Source organism: Podarcis vaucheri (assembly GCF_965113315.1).
Source record: "Podarcis vaucheri genome assembly, chromosome: 13".
NCBI lineage: Eukaryota > Metazoa > Chordata > Lepidosauria > Squamata > Lacertidae > Podarcis > Podarcis vaucheri.
This window is the reverse complement of record NC_138751.1, coordinates 26,494,931-26,509,040: the sequence shown is the minus strand read 5'-3', so window position 1 is coordinate 26,509,040 and position 14,110 is coordinate 26,494,931. Positions and strand designations below refer to the sequence as shown.

Genomic DNA, 14,110 nt, shown 5'->3' with positions numbered 1-14,110 from the left:
CCATATTCTATGGCACCTTCATGTTCTCATATCTCCGCCCCCAAACTAAGACCACAAAGGATGTAGACAAGATAATTTCTATTTTCTATGGAGTTATGACTCCCATCTTAAACCCATTAATCTACACTCTCAGAAATCAGGAAGTTATAGGGGCCTTCAGAAGACTTGTGGGAAAGAAAGTTGATTCATGAAAAAGATACCGTGATCATATTGAGGATTGAAATATTTTCTGTGCCTCTTGATGTTATTGCTTCTGTTATTATCACAACCTTAACAGCTACTGAATTCATTTGAAACTGGTAAATCTGAATGTGTTGTGTTAAAATGGAAATAAAGGCTCCCTGAAAATATAACTGATATGCTAAAGATAAATTTATTGTTTTAAAAGTAGCTTCTTTCATGTCAAAGCAAGTAATTCCTAACAGTGTTTAAATCTACCGTTGGAGATTAAATCTAAGGAAGTCATGTACATGCACAATACAAACCATCTTAATACAAAATGCACTGTTGTACAATTAGAATTTCTGCATTAGCATATAAATAGTTGAAATGGTGTTGATTTAAGTGACTACAATTTTCTAAATGTTGTAGAGAAGTTAAATTACAAAATACCAGCCTGTAGAAATACCAGCCTGTAAAGCCCAAATGTATTTGCTTTCCACTTATGTCCCTATTTCCTAGCCCCTTTGTATTTGGTTGTATTTAGTTGTATCCAGTGCTTGACCAACTTAGAGAAGACCCATTGAAGTCAATGGACATCATTAACTTAGGCTAATTAATTGTAATCATTAAAAAGGTTAATCAGACACAATAGATGAGAGAAAAATGAGCAAATTCAGATACCAAAGGTTAAATTGTATTCACAACTGGTCCTATAGTGACCTACTGTAATTGGCACAGGGGAGATAAATATTGGAGAAAAGGAGCTAAAATGGCAGTTACTGATTCCAGCTAAGCAGATGGACTTCTTTCTCTCTCTTTTTTGTCCTTTCCCCTCCCTCTGGTTTCAACCCGAGAAAAATATCTGCACATAGAAACAGGAAAGGAGGAGTGAAATGGCCCTTGGTCAAAACCAAGCTGTTGGGTGGACCTTTCCTCTCTTCCAGATGCAGCTAGGTGGAATGATTGTCAATTGAAGCCAAGGAAAGGAGGCAAACAGTTGGTTTCAGCTGAATTGATGGAGTGTACTTTAATGTCTGCCATTTCCCACAAATGCAGCCAGCTTGTAAAACAGGCTACAATGTAGCTGCTGAACAGGGATGGAGAAACCTCTGTATCTCCTGTTATAATAATGCCAGGTCCTTTCATTCTCCATATGTTCATCTAGTGTAGGGGTAGCCAACATGGTGGCCTCCAGATGTTGTGGACTACAACTACTATCATCACTGACCATTGACCATATTGACAGGGGTAAGGGATGGACAAATCTGTAGCTGTGATTTCCTCCACTCATTTTTTCCTATCTTAAGTTCAGGTCTCTGCATTTCTACATCACTTTCTGTTGTTTTCTTTATTCTTTATAATAAGTCAGTTGCCCAGGTTTCCTGCAACATTATCACATCGAAACTCGTTATGTACTCATGAAATGACTCATTCCCTACTTTGTTGGCACAACCCGCTATGTTCCATGAAATAATATTTAGGCTACTCTCGTCATTGGCAATTTGGCTTCATTGTGAAGGGCAGATTGTAGTCAGCTCTTCCTCTGTCTTAGTTATAACACAGCCATTCTTGAGGTGTCTGAAATGTTGTTCTTTCTGGGGTTGTTTTACAGACTTGTCCAGATTGCCAGCTGTCAGCAGTAGTGTCCAGTTGTTTGTGGCTTTCGGGGGATCAGAGTAAAAAATTATTAGATCTGTCTCTAGCAGTCTTGATGTTGTGCTTTCCTTGGGTGCGGCATCATCTGGCAGCGGGTGATCTGTTTTCAGTCCATGAAAATTCATTACGTGGACAGGTGGAGTCCCCAGATCCTGCACGGTCCCCCCGTCATGTGGAATAACGACTCAAGACAACGTGCTATGGGATTAAATTGGCAACAACTTTATTAAATTTCAAATGTGGGTAGACCTTGGTTCAGGCATTGGGCGTTCTCCCTCCCCGGTCCCCAGCCGGGGACCTAGGGAGCATCAGGGTTATCCAGTGTGTGGGGGGGGATGGGCCGGCTATGGAGAACATATGTTCAAGCAGAGATGGCCGCCCCCGTAATGCCGCCGCCACAGGAGAGAGCAATGACGACCTTTCGGTGTACGGCCAAAGCCTCCCTTCAGAAAACCCCTTTAACGGGGAACCCTGGTATCGCCGCTGCAAGAGGAAGATGGACAAAAGGATTCCGCCCAAGGCCTGATACCGCCAAAGTTGTGATATTTTGCTACGGGAAAGGCGAAACCTGCCAATGCAGGGAAATTCCTTTCCGGCCCTTTAACAGCGACCTTAACGTAGCAGCGCCTGCATACCTGTGAAGAAAAGTTAACCTGCAAAACCTGTGAAGAAAAGTTAACCTGCAAAATAAGACATTAACTGAGGGTGGGTAGGGTGGGAGAAGCTCTGGAGCCAAGTGAGGATTCCTAGGTAAGATCCTCCCTCTATTGTGTGGGCAGGTAATCCCTCCCCTACCTGGCCTGGTCTCCTTGGCAACGCTTCCCCCAGGTGGGATTGGACAACTGACTGAGGTAGGCGGAGACCTCCAGGTATCCCACCTGAGGGAAGGCAAAGCCAAGCCTATGCTGTTGGAGCCGCTCCAGATCTAGGGGCTGCACGCGTCCACGCGTCCATTTTAAGCGGGGAGCGGTCATTAGCATTTTTTTAAATAGATGTGTACATATGTAGAATTTTATTCAGTGAGCTTCTTTGTATTTGCTTTCTTTTTATTATTATTATTATTATTATTTCATTTTACCAAAGCTACAATCATAAATAAATAAGAATAAAAATGTGAACTCTACCGCTGAGACCATTCCATTCTAACTATCCAACCTCCAAAAATTTCAACACTTCTTCTAATGATTTTAACAGTACAAATTCTACAGACACTTCCCATATCTCTTCGAAATCATTTCTCCTGCATATTCCTCATCTTACCTTAATGGAACATGTTAATTTATCATTAATAGCTATATCCCACACCTCTTTATGCCATTCTTCAATTTTATATTCTGCTTGCTACTTCCCAGCTATCATAATTCATACAGCTGTCAATAAATTTGTGAGCAAGTCCTTCATAGCCTGTGAACCTTCCACCCCATTGTAAACTGATAATCATGCTACCTCTGGACTTTTGGTCAGCTTTAACCCAGTTATTTCTCCTAAAACATATGTACAATTTTTCATTAACATTTAGTGCAAATTTCTCCTAATAAATTCATTTGCTATGCAGTTTTCACTATGGTACACATTTTTGCAAGCGATTTTGCAAATGTAGTGCATTTTGTATTAATATATGCAGTTTTATGCTCAGTTTAATATGTGTACTTTGTTTGCTTTGAGACCTATGTCACAATATTCAGATACATGTGAATTTTGAGGGCTAGTTGCACATTGGTTTGTGTTTTGGTTCAAGAGGTGTTTATTAGGCAGCTTCTCATTTAAATACAAACAAAATTTAATTTCTCTCCCCTTCCTATTGATGCAAAAGTATAATTGTTGAAAACAAAATTGGAATTAGGCAAGTAACACTATGGGGAGCTTCTTCACTTTCGGGTAACTAACAGGGGGTGGGTCAACTGAATTTTTTTTCTTTTTTGACAGAACACTTATATGATGGGTTAATATGCTTTGTCTTATCAAAATATCCTTCCACAAACAGTATTTCACCTATCTAAAATTCTTGCATCATTAATAGGAGTATTAGTGTCAGCATTATTTATAACCCAGCCTTGAAACAAATACAAGTATAAATCTATGAATATATTTTTTTCTAAAAAAATTGGATGAGAACCTCAATAACAGTGGCATGAGTTTACTGCTCAAGTATTCCCAATTTGCCTTTTTTGAGATGTGAACATCTGCTAGGTCCCATCATGTACCCTGATATTCTTCCAAGTCAAAGTAAGAAACTATGAAGCAGAGTACTGTTAATTTCCTGCAGAAAGACATTTTCCCACTAGAGCCCAACAGCACTAATTAGGTCTTAACTTTGAATCCCATCAGGGATAATGTAGCATTCCAAGAAACTTAAGAATTGCTTCATAATGTAGTTGTTGCTTGAGTGGGAAAATATATTAAGGTTATTTTCTTCTTTAAATGTATTCAGGAAAGTGGTCATCAGAAATGGCCTTCTGCAGTTCAAATATCTTTCTCAAGCTGAACCAAAGCCCCCTTCAAAGTCTGACTGAGATTTGATCATTTTCAGCTTTCCCTCTTGCTGTTTTCTGCCAGCTCCCATTTATTCAATAGTTGTGGGGAAGCAAGGAGGAAAACTTTAGGAGAGGAGGCAGTTGCACTTTGAGTAGCCCCCCAAAATGAGACACAGTGACACAGGATTTTAGTTTAAGTTTTGGGGCAATTAACTTTATTAAATACAGAATTTGAGTGGTATTGCCTTAGGCATTGGAATCCCAAGACTATATCAGACTCCTGCTCGCATCACAGGGAGTCTGTTAAGGGTGAAACATCACCAGAGGGAGCCCTGCCAGTGGTAACCGACTTGAGCTCACCCCCAGTGTCCCCATGTGGTCCTGGCATGAACCTAGCCCCTACCATGGAGTTTCGGACAAGATCCAGACCAACTCCTGGATTCCTTTAACGGAATACCCTTGACCTTGGGGGGGGGGTATGTGATGGGCACACCTCCCCTCCCCCACACATTGCTGATCCAATGCCTAACCGCTAAACCTTACAAAGTTGTGGCGATTACTATGCGGTAGGTGGAAATGAAATGGCCCTGCCAATCTGCCAGATTGAAAAATTCCTACCAGGCCCCCGTTGCAAAACAGACGACCAACAAAGTCCATAGCAAGTCCAGATGCACAAAGGAAAGGGTGGGTGGGTGTTCCACTGTGCAAGGTAAAAGAGGTCCAGCAAACATTGCACAGGGCTTATATTGTTTCACGGCCACCCCCCAAGCCAAGCTTGGCTTTAGGGTCCAAGTGACTGCAAAATGACCAAACAGAGCGGAACAGGCTTACTCTGCCCGCACCAGATAGTGGGGCGTGCTCAGAGATCCGATCGCAATGTGTACCCTCAGTGAAGTAGATCTGATTTGACAGAGGATAGCAAGCCTCCAAGCATGTCTTGTGCCATCATAGACACAGGGATATGTTGTAATTGCTGCTGCTAGCATATGATTGGAAGGCTTAATCTTTATATACAAATTATATTTGACCTTTCCCACAGCACACCCCCAAATATAGTTATCTCACACAGTTCAGATGTTTTCAATATTGAACAGAATTTCAGCAACTCCAAAATCACCACCCCCACCTTTTATCCCCAAACCCACTCGCTTAACTGACCATCCTTGGGGAGAGCCCCGAAACAAGCCAAGGCTATTAGCCTTGCTATTCAGGAGGCTGTTAGCCTAACATGTGTGCCTATCGAAAGAGTGATTCAGCTGTGTTCCTCTGCCTTAATCTGCTGAAAGACAAGTAACTAGTGTGATGCCAGAATTTAATTAAGTTTGACGAAGGAGGATTGCTTTGGATCAATGGCTAATAAAAAAGTGGCAGCGGCAGGGAGAGCCCTCCGAGCCAAGTCGCTTAACCAGATCAAAAACAAAATCTAAACAAAATAAAAAAATTCCTTCCAGCAGCACCTTAAAGACCAACTAAGTTAGTTCTTGGTATGAGCTTTCGGGTGCATGCACACTTCTTCAGATACTTCAGATACTTCTTCAGGTATCTGAAGAAGTGTGCATGCACACGAAAGCTCATACCAAGAACTAACTTAGTTGGTCTTTAAGGTGCTACTGGAAGGATTTTTTTTATTTTGACTATGGCAGACCAACACGGCTACCTATCTGTAACTAAAATCTAAACAAGTAAGCCTGACAGACTTCTTGGACTGGACAATTGCCAAAATTGAACAAGAGGTGCCTGATGGGTTAGAAACAAGGACAAGGGAAACTTTCACACCTTGTATTTAAGTGTTTGACTAAGAAGCTAACCAGGAGGAAGGATGGACAAATTATAGCTGAAAAAGAATGATCAAATTATTCATCAAGGAGACATTAAACCTACAAAGACCAGTTGCCCCAGTTCTAAGTGGCCAAGCATGAAGAGAAATCCACATTACCCCTTATGGCCTCACAAAACCCACACCCTCACTGTCCACGATTTAGAGGAATGTGTGTAAAGGAGATGAGGCGGGGAAGCTTTTTAAGTCTGAGTTCCACATTCTTACTAGAACAGCTTTCGGGGGGGGCAGTGTAACATATTACTGGGGGTGAGACCAAAGGTAAAAGCAGCTGGGCTCAGAGGCAACCAGTGCAGGGAGCAACATACAAAATACTTGCTTTTCTCCTAAAAACTGCATTCCTGCCATGAAAAATAATAATCAAAGGCTTATACATGCATGGCTCTTTCTTCCATCAAAGCTAGCAGTTGAAGAATACATTCATGCACTTGAGGAGAAAGATCATTATGGGGTGTGGCATGGTGAGAGTCCCAAATACATGTAGACTCTCCATGGTTAGAGGCTTCGGAATACCAGTTGCTGGAAAATGCAGGAGGAGAGAGTACACTTGTGCCCAGGTTCTGCTTGGGGATTTCCCATGAGCATATGGCTGGCCACTGTGACAGCAGGACGCTGAGTTATATGGACCCTTGGTCGGACCCTAGTCATAGTCCAAGAGTTGGACACTAGAGGGCAGGGACAGCGGCTCAGGGTCTGAAGGCATGACCCTGTTATTTCCCACAACCGAGTTGCATAAAACCTCCAAAGGGCTACTGTGTCATAGATAATAGTGACAATGTTAAATATGGCCCTTGGTTTACTGGGCATATCTAGGCACAATTGAAAGTGCTAACAGATAAATGTACTCAGGTCTTAAGAATCAGCATAAGAGATCCTGCTCATAGGCCCAAGATCAAGAGAAATGAATTTACTAGGATTAAGAGACAGGGCCTGCTTTATTGTCAGCTCATTTTGGAGAAACTTTGACTAAACATGGTATAGTTAAGAGTGTTGAACCTGGGAGACCAATTCACATTGTTGCTCATTTTAACTTGATACAGCCTTACTTTTTAAACTGACTGTGTATGAGTATATGAACTTGCTTGTGGGTTTGTTTTTGTTTTATATTTAAATTTTACTGAAACTCAATAAAAAGATATACAAAAGTTTATACCCAGCACAAAGTATTTTTTAAAAAAAATAAACCAGAACAAAAAAAAACTAATCTAAAAAGAAACCATTCCTCAACAAGAGGGAATATATCTTTCCGTAACTTGCTTGTTTTTCCCTTGTTGATTCCATTTGTTTGTTTCTTTTAAATAATTAATTTACCTTACCATAAGCTTTTTTAAAGCTCCTTTTACTTCTTGATTTCTGAGTGTGTAGATGAGTGGGTTTAACATGGGAGTCACAGTTCCATAGAAGAGAGAAATTGCCTTATCCAGTTCATTTGTGGTTTTAGTTTGGGGCCGGATATATGAAAATATAGCAGTTCCAAAGAAAATGGTTACCACAGTCAAATGGGACGCACATGTGGAAAAAGCCTTCAGTCTCCCACCTGATGAATGGATTCTCAGAACTGCCACAATAATGCATAAATATGAGAAAAGGATAAAGGCAAAGGGAGCAAGCAATGTGAGGGATCCAATGAAGAACATAAGCAGTTGCCTCATGGAGGTATCTGAGCAAGCAAGCTTCATAACAGCTATAAGTTCACATGTGAAATGATTGATCACATTTCTCCCACAAAAGTGAGCTGGCAGGGCATAATTGGGAATAACTCCTAAAAAAAAGGCACTTGACCACGTCCCAGCTGCTAACTGAATGCACAATCTCTTGTTCATGATTAACATGTAATGTAGTGGGCTGGAAATGGCTATAAGCCTGTCATAAGCCATGACAGCCAACAGGAAGCATTCAGTCGTTCCTAACCAGACACCACTGTTCATTTGCAAATAACACATCGTAAAGGACATGGTGGGTTTGTCCACCAGAAGATTTGCAATGGCCTGTGGGATGGAAGATGTTGAATATCCAATGTCAAGGAAGGACAGATTACCAAGGAAAAAGTACATGGGGTTGTGGAGTCGAGGATCAGCAATGGTGCCCAAAATAATAAGAACATTTCCCGCAATAGTTATGGAGTAGACAGCTGTCAGGAATGCTATTAATCCCATCCTTGTCTTTGGTCGACCAGAATAGCCGATGAGGACAAATTCAGTCACTGCAGTCTCATTTTCATCTTCCATATCCTGAATCAAGTATTCAATAACAATGAGAATGGGATTTTCTAAAGAAAGAACATAACTAGCTTGCTAGTCAATAGTATTCAGGTATTTCAGTCATTAACACACTCTAACATGATAAAAAAATCACAATCCCACTAACATCAGAGATCACTAGAACTTGTGAAGGTACGTTCAGATAGGATTGCATCCAACAACATGTCTCATCTTAAGTAAAGACATATTGAATTCAATCAGATATACTCTAAGTTTATTTGGAGGTTATCAAACAAATACGATTTGTGTCACTGCATTTTGTGTGTGCTTACAATGGATCCCCAATCCAATAAATCTGAGTGAATTAATTGTTTTTGAATTATTCTTTTCTTTTGTTTATGCTTCCCAAAAATTTTAACAAGATGAATACATTATTCAAGTTAATTTTCCCATTTAAAAAGAGATGGCTGCTCATTCAATACATATAGAAATATACTTTTAAAATAGACAGTGAATACCTTCAAATGCCTTTCACCTTCAAAACATTTTTGATGTCCTTCATCAGCATTTGTTACTAAAATTAGAATTGACATTTTTTAACCTAACCACTGGTCTTCACCTGGTGGATCATGATCTACTTATGGGTCGCAGCCAAACACAAGATGGTCTTCCAGAGGAGTCTTTCAGATATGGAAGGTAAAAAAAATAAGAAGCTGGTTGAAAAATTAATATTTGAGATAAAGTGGATCCTGAGTCTGAAAAGGTTTTATAACATTATGGGATAAAGGATTACCTTAATAAAGTATCAATTTCTGATCCTTGGAGAGTTTCAAAATGTTCTAAGTAGAGAGAAGGAAAGTGCAGAAGGTAGTGGGTATATGTTTTGTTCATATCTGGGGGGAAAGAGCCCTTCTCTCAGGTTTTTTCTTTAGTTAGTTTATATTTTTAAATACACATCCTTATTCTGCATTCCCTTGGGTACATAGTCCCAGGAGCCTCATTGATTCAGCAGCGTCAAAAACACTCTCTTGCAATGCAGAATTGAATCTGTACCTGCTCATATTGTAAAGAAAAAGAAAGGAATCTGGTGCGTTTTATGTGGGGGTGGTCCATAACACAGCAGTTGAGTACATTTTAAAAGAAAAGTTGCCCAACAACTCTGGGTAGGGTTGCAAATTTCCCTGCCTGAAATCCTGGAAAGCTGACATGGACATACTTATTCCTAAAAATGTTTACCTTTGACATGTCAACTGGATTTGCAAGAATCTTTTATTAGCAATATTAACACAACAGGTGCAGATAAAACCTTGCTCCCTGCCTAAAATAGATTTTTCAGTAGTTGTAGAATCATTCATCCACTTTAAATGTGGTGCCTTTCCCCTTCCCACACGTCTTCTTAATGCTCCTTTTACTTCCTGATTTCTGAGTGTGTAGATGAGGGGGTTTAACATGGGTACCCCACAGAAAAAAGAAATGGTTTTATCAAGCTCTCGTGTGTCTTTACTTTGAGGTTTGAGGAATGGCAATATAGCAGTGCCAAAAAAAATGCTTACCACAGTCAGGTGGGAAAAGCCAGCTTGAGAAAGCTTTCTACCTGCCATCTGATGAATGAATTATTAGCATGACCATTATAATGCACAAGTATGAGAAAAGGATAAAGGCAAAGGGGCCAAGAAATGTGAGAATCCCAGTTAAGAACATTAGCAGTTAGTTCAAAGAGGTATCTGGTCAGGTAAGCTTCTGAACTGCTTTCACTTCACATGTCACATGGTTAATTATGTTGTTTCTGCAAAAGTGAGTTGGCATTGCATACATTGGGACTATCCCTAAAAATACACCACTGCTCCATGTTCCAGCAGCTAACTGAATACAACATCTCTTGCTCATGATTTGCATGTAGTGCAGTGGACTGGAAATGGCTATATACTGGTCATAAACCACGATGGCCAAGAGGAAGCATTCAGTCATACCTAACCACACACCACCATTCATATGCAAGTAACACACTGCAAATGGTGGGTTTGTCCACCAGAAGATTCACATTCTTACTTGAACAGCTTTCTGGGGGGTGGATCACATACTACTGGTGGTGAGAGCAAAGGTAAAAGCAGTTGAGCTCAGAGGCAAAAAGTGTGGGGAACAACATACAAAATACAGCCTTTCTCCTATAGGCTGCGTTTCTGCCATGAAAAAATCAAAGAATTATACGTGCATAGCTCTTTCTTCCATCAAAGCTAGCAGTTGAAGAATACATTCATGCACTTGAGGAGAAAGATCATTATGGGGTGTGGCATGGTGAGAGTCCCAAACACATGTAGACTCTCCATGGTTAGAGGCTTCGGAATACCAGTTGCTGGAAAATGCAGGAGGAGAGAGTACACTTGTGCCCAGGTTCTGCTTGGGGATTTCCCATGAGCATATGGCTGGCCACTGTGACAGCAGGATGCTGAGTTATATGGACCCTTGGTTGGACCCTAGTCATAGTCCAAGAGTTGGACACTAGAAGGCAGGGACAGGGGCTCAGGGTCTAAAGGCATGACCCTGTTTTTCCCCACAACCAAGTTGCATAAAACCTCCAAAGGGCTACTGTGTCATAGATAATAGTGACAATGTTAAATATGGCGCTTGGTTTACTGGGCGTATCTAGGCACAATTGAAAGTGCTGCTATTGAACTTTAAAAGCCATCTACAGGTTGAGGAAGGCCAATATGCCAACAGATAAATGTACTCAGACAAATGTACTCATAGGCCCAAGATCAAGATAAATGAATTTACTGGGATTACTAGACAAGTCCTTCTTTATTGTCATTTACCAATTTACACTGTTGTTCACTTTAAGTTGTTACATCCTTACTTTTTTAAACTGACTGTGTATGAGTATATGAACTTGCTTGTGGGTTTGTTTTTGTTTTATATTTAAATTTTACTGATACTCATCAAAAGATATGAAAAAGTTTATACCCAGCACAAAGTATCTTTTTAAAATAAACCAGAATAAAGGGGGGTGGGGGAATTAGTCTAAAAAGAATCAGGAGCAAAGAGAAGGAAGGAAGATAGGGCGATGGAAGAAAGAAAAAATATAAGGGGGAGTAAAAGGGGGGATTATAAGTAAAAGTTGAAAAGACTTTTGATTCTCTGTAAGCTAAATATAATTAGTTGTTCAAAGTATTCACTCAAATAGACATCAAACTATTTTATTTTCTATAAAACAGTATTTTTTCCCAATCTTCAAATCCAGTTACTAAAAGTTCATCTTCTCTTTCATGCAAAATGTTCATAAGACGTTTCCAATCCATTATAAAAGTCTATAATGATTTTTCCTGATTAAACATGTTAAGTTTGTTATCTGAGCTAAGTCCAATAACTTTATCAACCATTTCTCAATAGGAAGGACTATATCTTTCCACAACTTCCTTGTTTTTTTCATTGTTGATTCCATTTGTTTGATTCTTTTAAATAATTCCTTTACCTTACCATAAGCCTTCTTAAGGCTCCTTTTACTTCTTGATTTCTGAGTGTGTAGATTAGTGGGTTTAACATGGGAGTCACAGTTCCATAGAAGAGAGAAATCGCCTTATCCAGTTCATGTGTGGTTTTAGTTTGAGGTCGGATATATGAGAATATAGCAGTGCCATAGAAAATGGTTACCACAGTCAAATGGGACGCACATGTGGAAAAAGCCTTTAGTCTCCCACCTGATGAATGCATTCTCAGAACTGCCACAATAATGCGTAAATATGAGAAAAGGATAAAGGCAAAAGGAACAAGCAATGTGAGGGATCCAGAGAAGAACATAAGCAGTTGGCTCACGGAGGTATCTGAACAAACAAGCTTCATAACAGCTATGAGTTCACATGTGAAATGATTGATGACATTTCTCCCACAAAAGCGAGCTGGCATGGCATAAATGGGAATAACCCCTAAAAAAAAGGCACTTGACCACGTCCCAGCTGCTAACTGAATGCACAATCTCTTGTTCATAATCAGCATGTAATGTAGTGGGCTGGAAATGGCTATAAGCCTGTCATAAGCCATAACAGCCAACAGGAAGCATTCAGTCGTTCCTAACCAGACACCACTGCTCATTTGCAGGTAACACATCACAAAGGACATGGTGGGTTTGTCCACCAGAAGATTTGCAATGGCCTGTGGGATGGAAGTTGTTGAATATCCAATGTCAAGGAAGGACAGATTACCAAGGAAAAAGTACATGGGGTTGTGGAGTCGAGGATCAGCAATGGTGCCCAAAATAATAAGAACATTTCCCGCAATGGTTATGGAGTAGACAGCTGTCAGGAATGCTATTAATCCCATCCTTGTCTTTGGTCGACCAGAATAGCCGATGAGGACAAATTCAGTCACTGCAGTGTCATTTTCATGTTCCATATCCTGAATCAAGTATTCAGTGACACTGAGAATCGGATTTTCTAAAGAAAGGACATAACCAGCTTTCTTTTCTAAAGAAAGGACATAAGCAGTCAATAGTATTCAGGTATTTCAGTCATTAACACACTCTAAAATGCAAAAAATAAATAAATAAATCACAAGCAGTTACTTTTAAAACCTTACAAATCTTACTCCCTTTTAAAATTACATCAAAACTCAATTGCAGCCATGCAGGCACTCTTGTAACATGCTTACATTCTATCCCCTTTAACTGAGGAATCATTTGGTGGGGGGGTTGTATAAATGCACTGCAAACTATGGAAATCCCCTATTGATCTGCCATTTCTTCTGTATCTTGCTGGTTTAATCTCATCATCAAATGGCTGGCTGATCATGCATAATCTTGGCACACATTGGGGTCTGACTTCTTAATAGTATAGCATACATCTCCCACAGACCATCTGAAATACATGTTTTAGAAAAGCTGCATTAATAATTCAGAAATTATGGTCACACAGAAGTTTTCCAGCAAGACGAGGAAATTTTCCCAGTATCATTTGAAAAGATAAAAATGTTGCCTAAGTACAGTGAAATGATGGAATTGATTCTGAATGAGTACTTTTTAAAGTAATGAATATAAGAATTTCCTGTTGCATGCATTGGGAAGAGGCACTAAAAATGAGGGGCAACTTTTGATCTTTCTGGAGAATGCAGCAAAGATGACACAGTCCAGTTAATAACTGATTCTTGTACTTTGAATTTATGCCGAAGTCTCCATATTGTCTTAATTCAATTGGACTAATGGGAGAAAGTTACTATGCTAACTTACTTAAATTCATTTAAATCAGGATTAAAGTTACACTTTTGTGATTTCCCCTGCCACTGAAGCAATACATTGTTCAGGGAATCTCCCCGACCATCCAAAACAGCTGCAGAAGGATGATGGAAAACTGTTCTTCTGCAAATCTCCATAACAATATAATTATACTGCTGCTTCTAATTTAAGTCCCACTAACATCAGAGTTCAAAGGGACTTGTGAAGGTAAGTTCATATAGGATTGCATCCAACACCATGTCTAATCATAAATAAAGACATATTGAATTCATTCAGATGTACTCCAAGATTATATGGAGGTGATCAAACAAATATGATTTGTGGGACTGCATGTTGTGTGTGCTTACAATGGATGCCCAAAGGAATAAATGCAGATGTATTAATTGCTGTTTTTGCGTATTTAAATTTTTGTTTTCATTTTGTTTAATCTTCCCAGTATATTTAACAAGCTGAATACAACATTCAAGTTCATTTTCTCATTTAAGAAGAGACAGCTGCTCATTCAGTACATATAGAAATATACATTTAAAATAGACAGTGAATACCTTCAAATGCCTTT

General features: G+C 39.6%; 2 protein-coding genes across 2 annotated transcripts; both read right to left on the bottom strand.

The window, feature by feature from the left end:
• Positions 1–7,436: 7,436 nt before the first annotated feature.
• LOC309517299 (olfactory receptor 13H1-like) lies at positions 7,437–8,357 on the bottom strand (the record flags this gene model as incomplete). Its single annotated transcript, XM_082196441.1, has 1 exon — positions 7,437–8,357. One exon carries the CDS (start codon positions 8,355–8,357, stop codon positions 7,437–7,439), a length of 921 nt encoding a protein of 306 aa, XP_082052567.1.
• Positions 8,358–11,795: 3,438 nt separating this feature from the next.
• On the bottom strand, positions 11,796–12,716 carry LOC309517298 (olfactory receptor 13H1-like; the record flags this gene model as incomplete). Its single annotated transcript, XM_082196440.1, has 1 exon — positions 11,796–12,716. The coding sequence occupies one exon, from the start codon at positions 12,714–12,716 to the stop codon at positions 11,796–11,798; it is 921 nt and encodes a 306-aa protein (XP_082052566.1).
• Between the last annotated feature and the right edge of the window lie 1,394 nt (positions 12,717–14,110).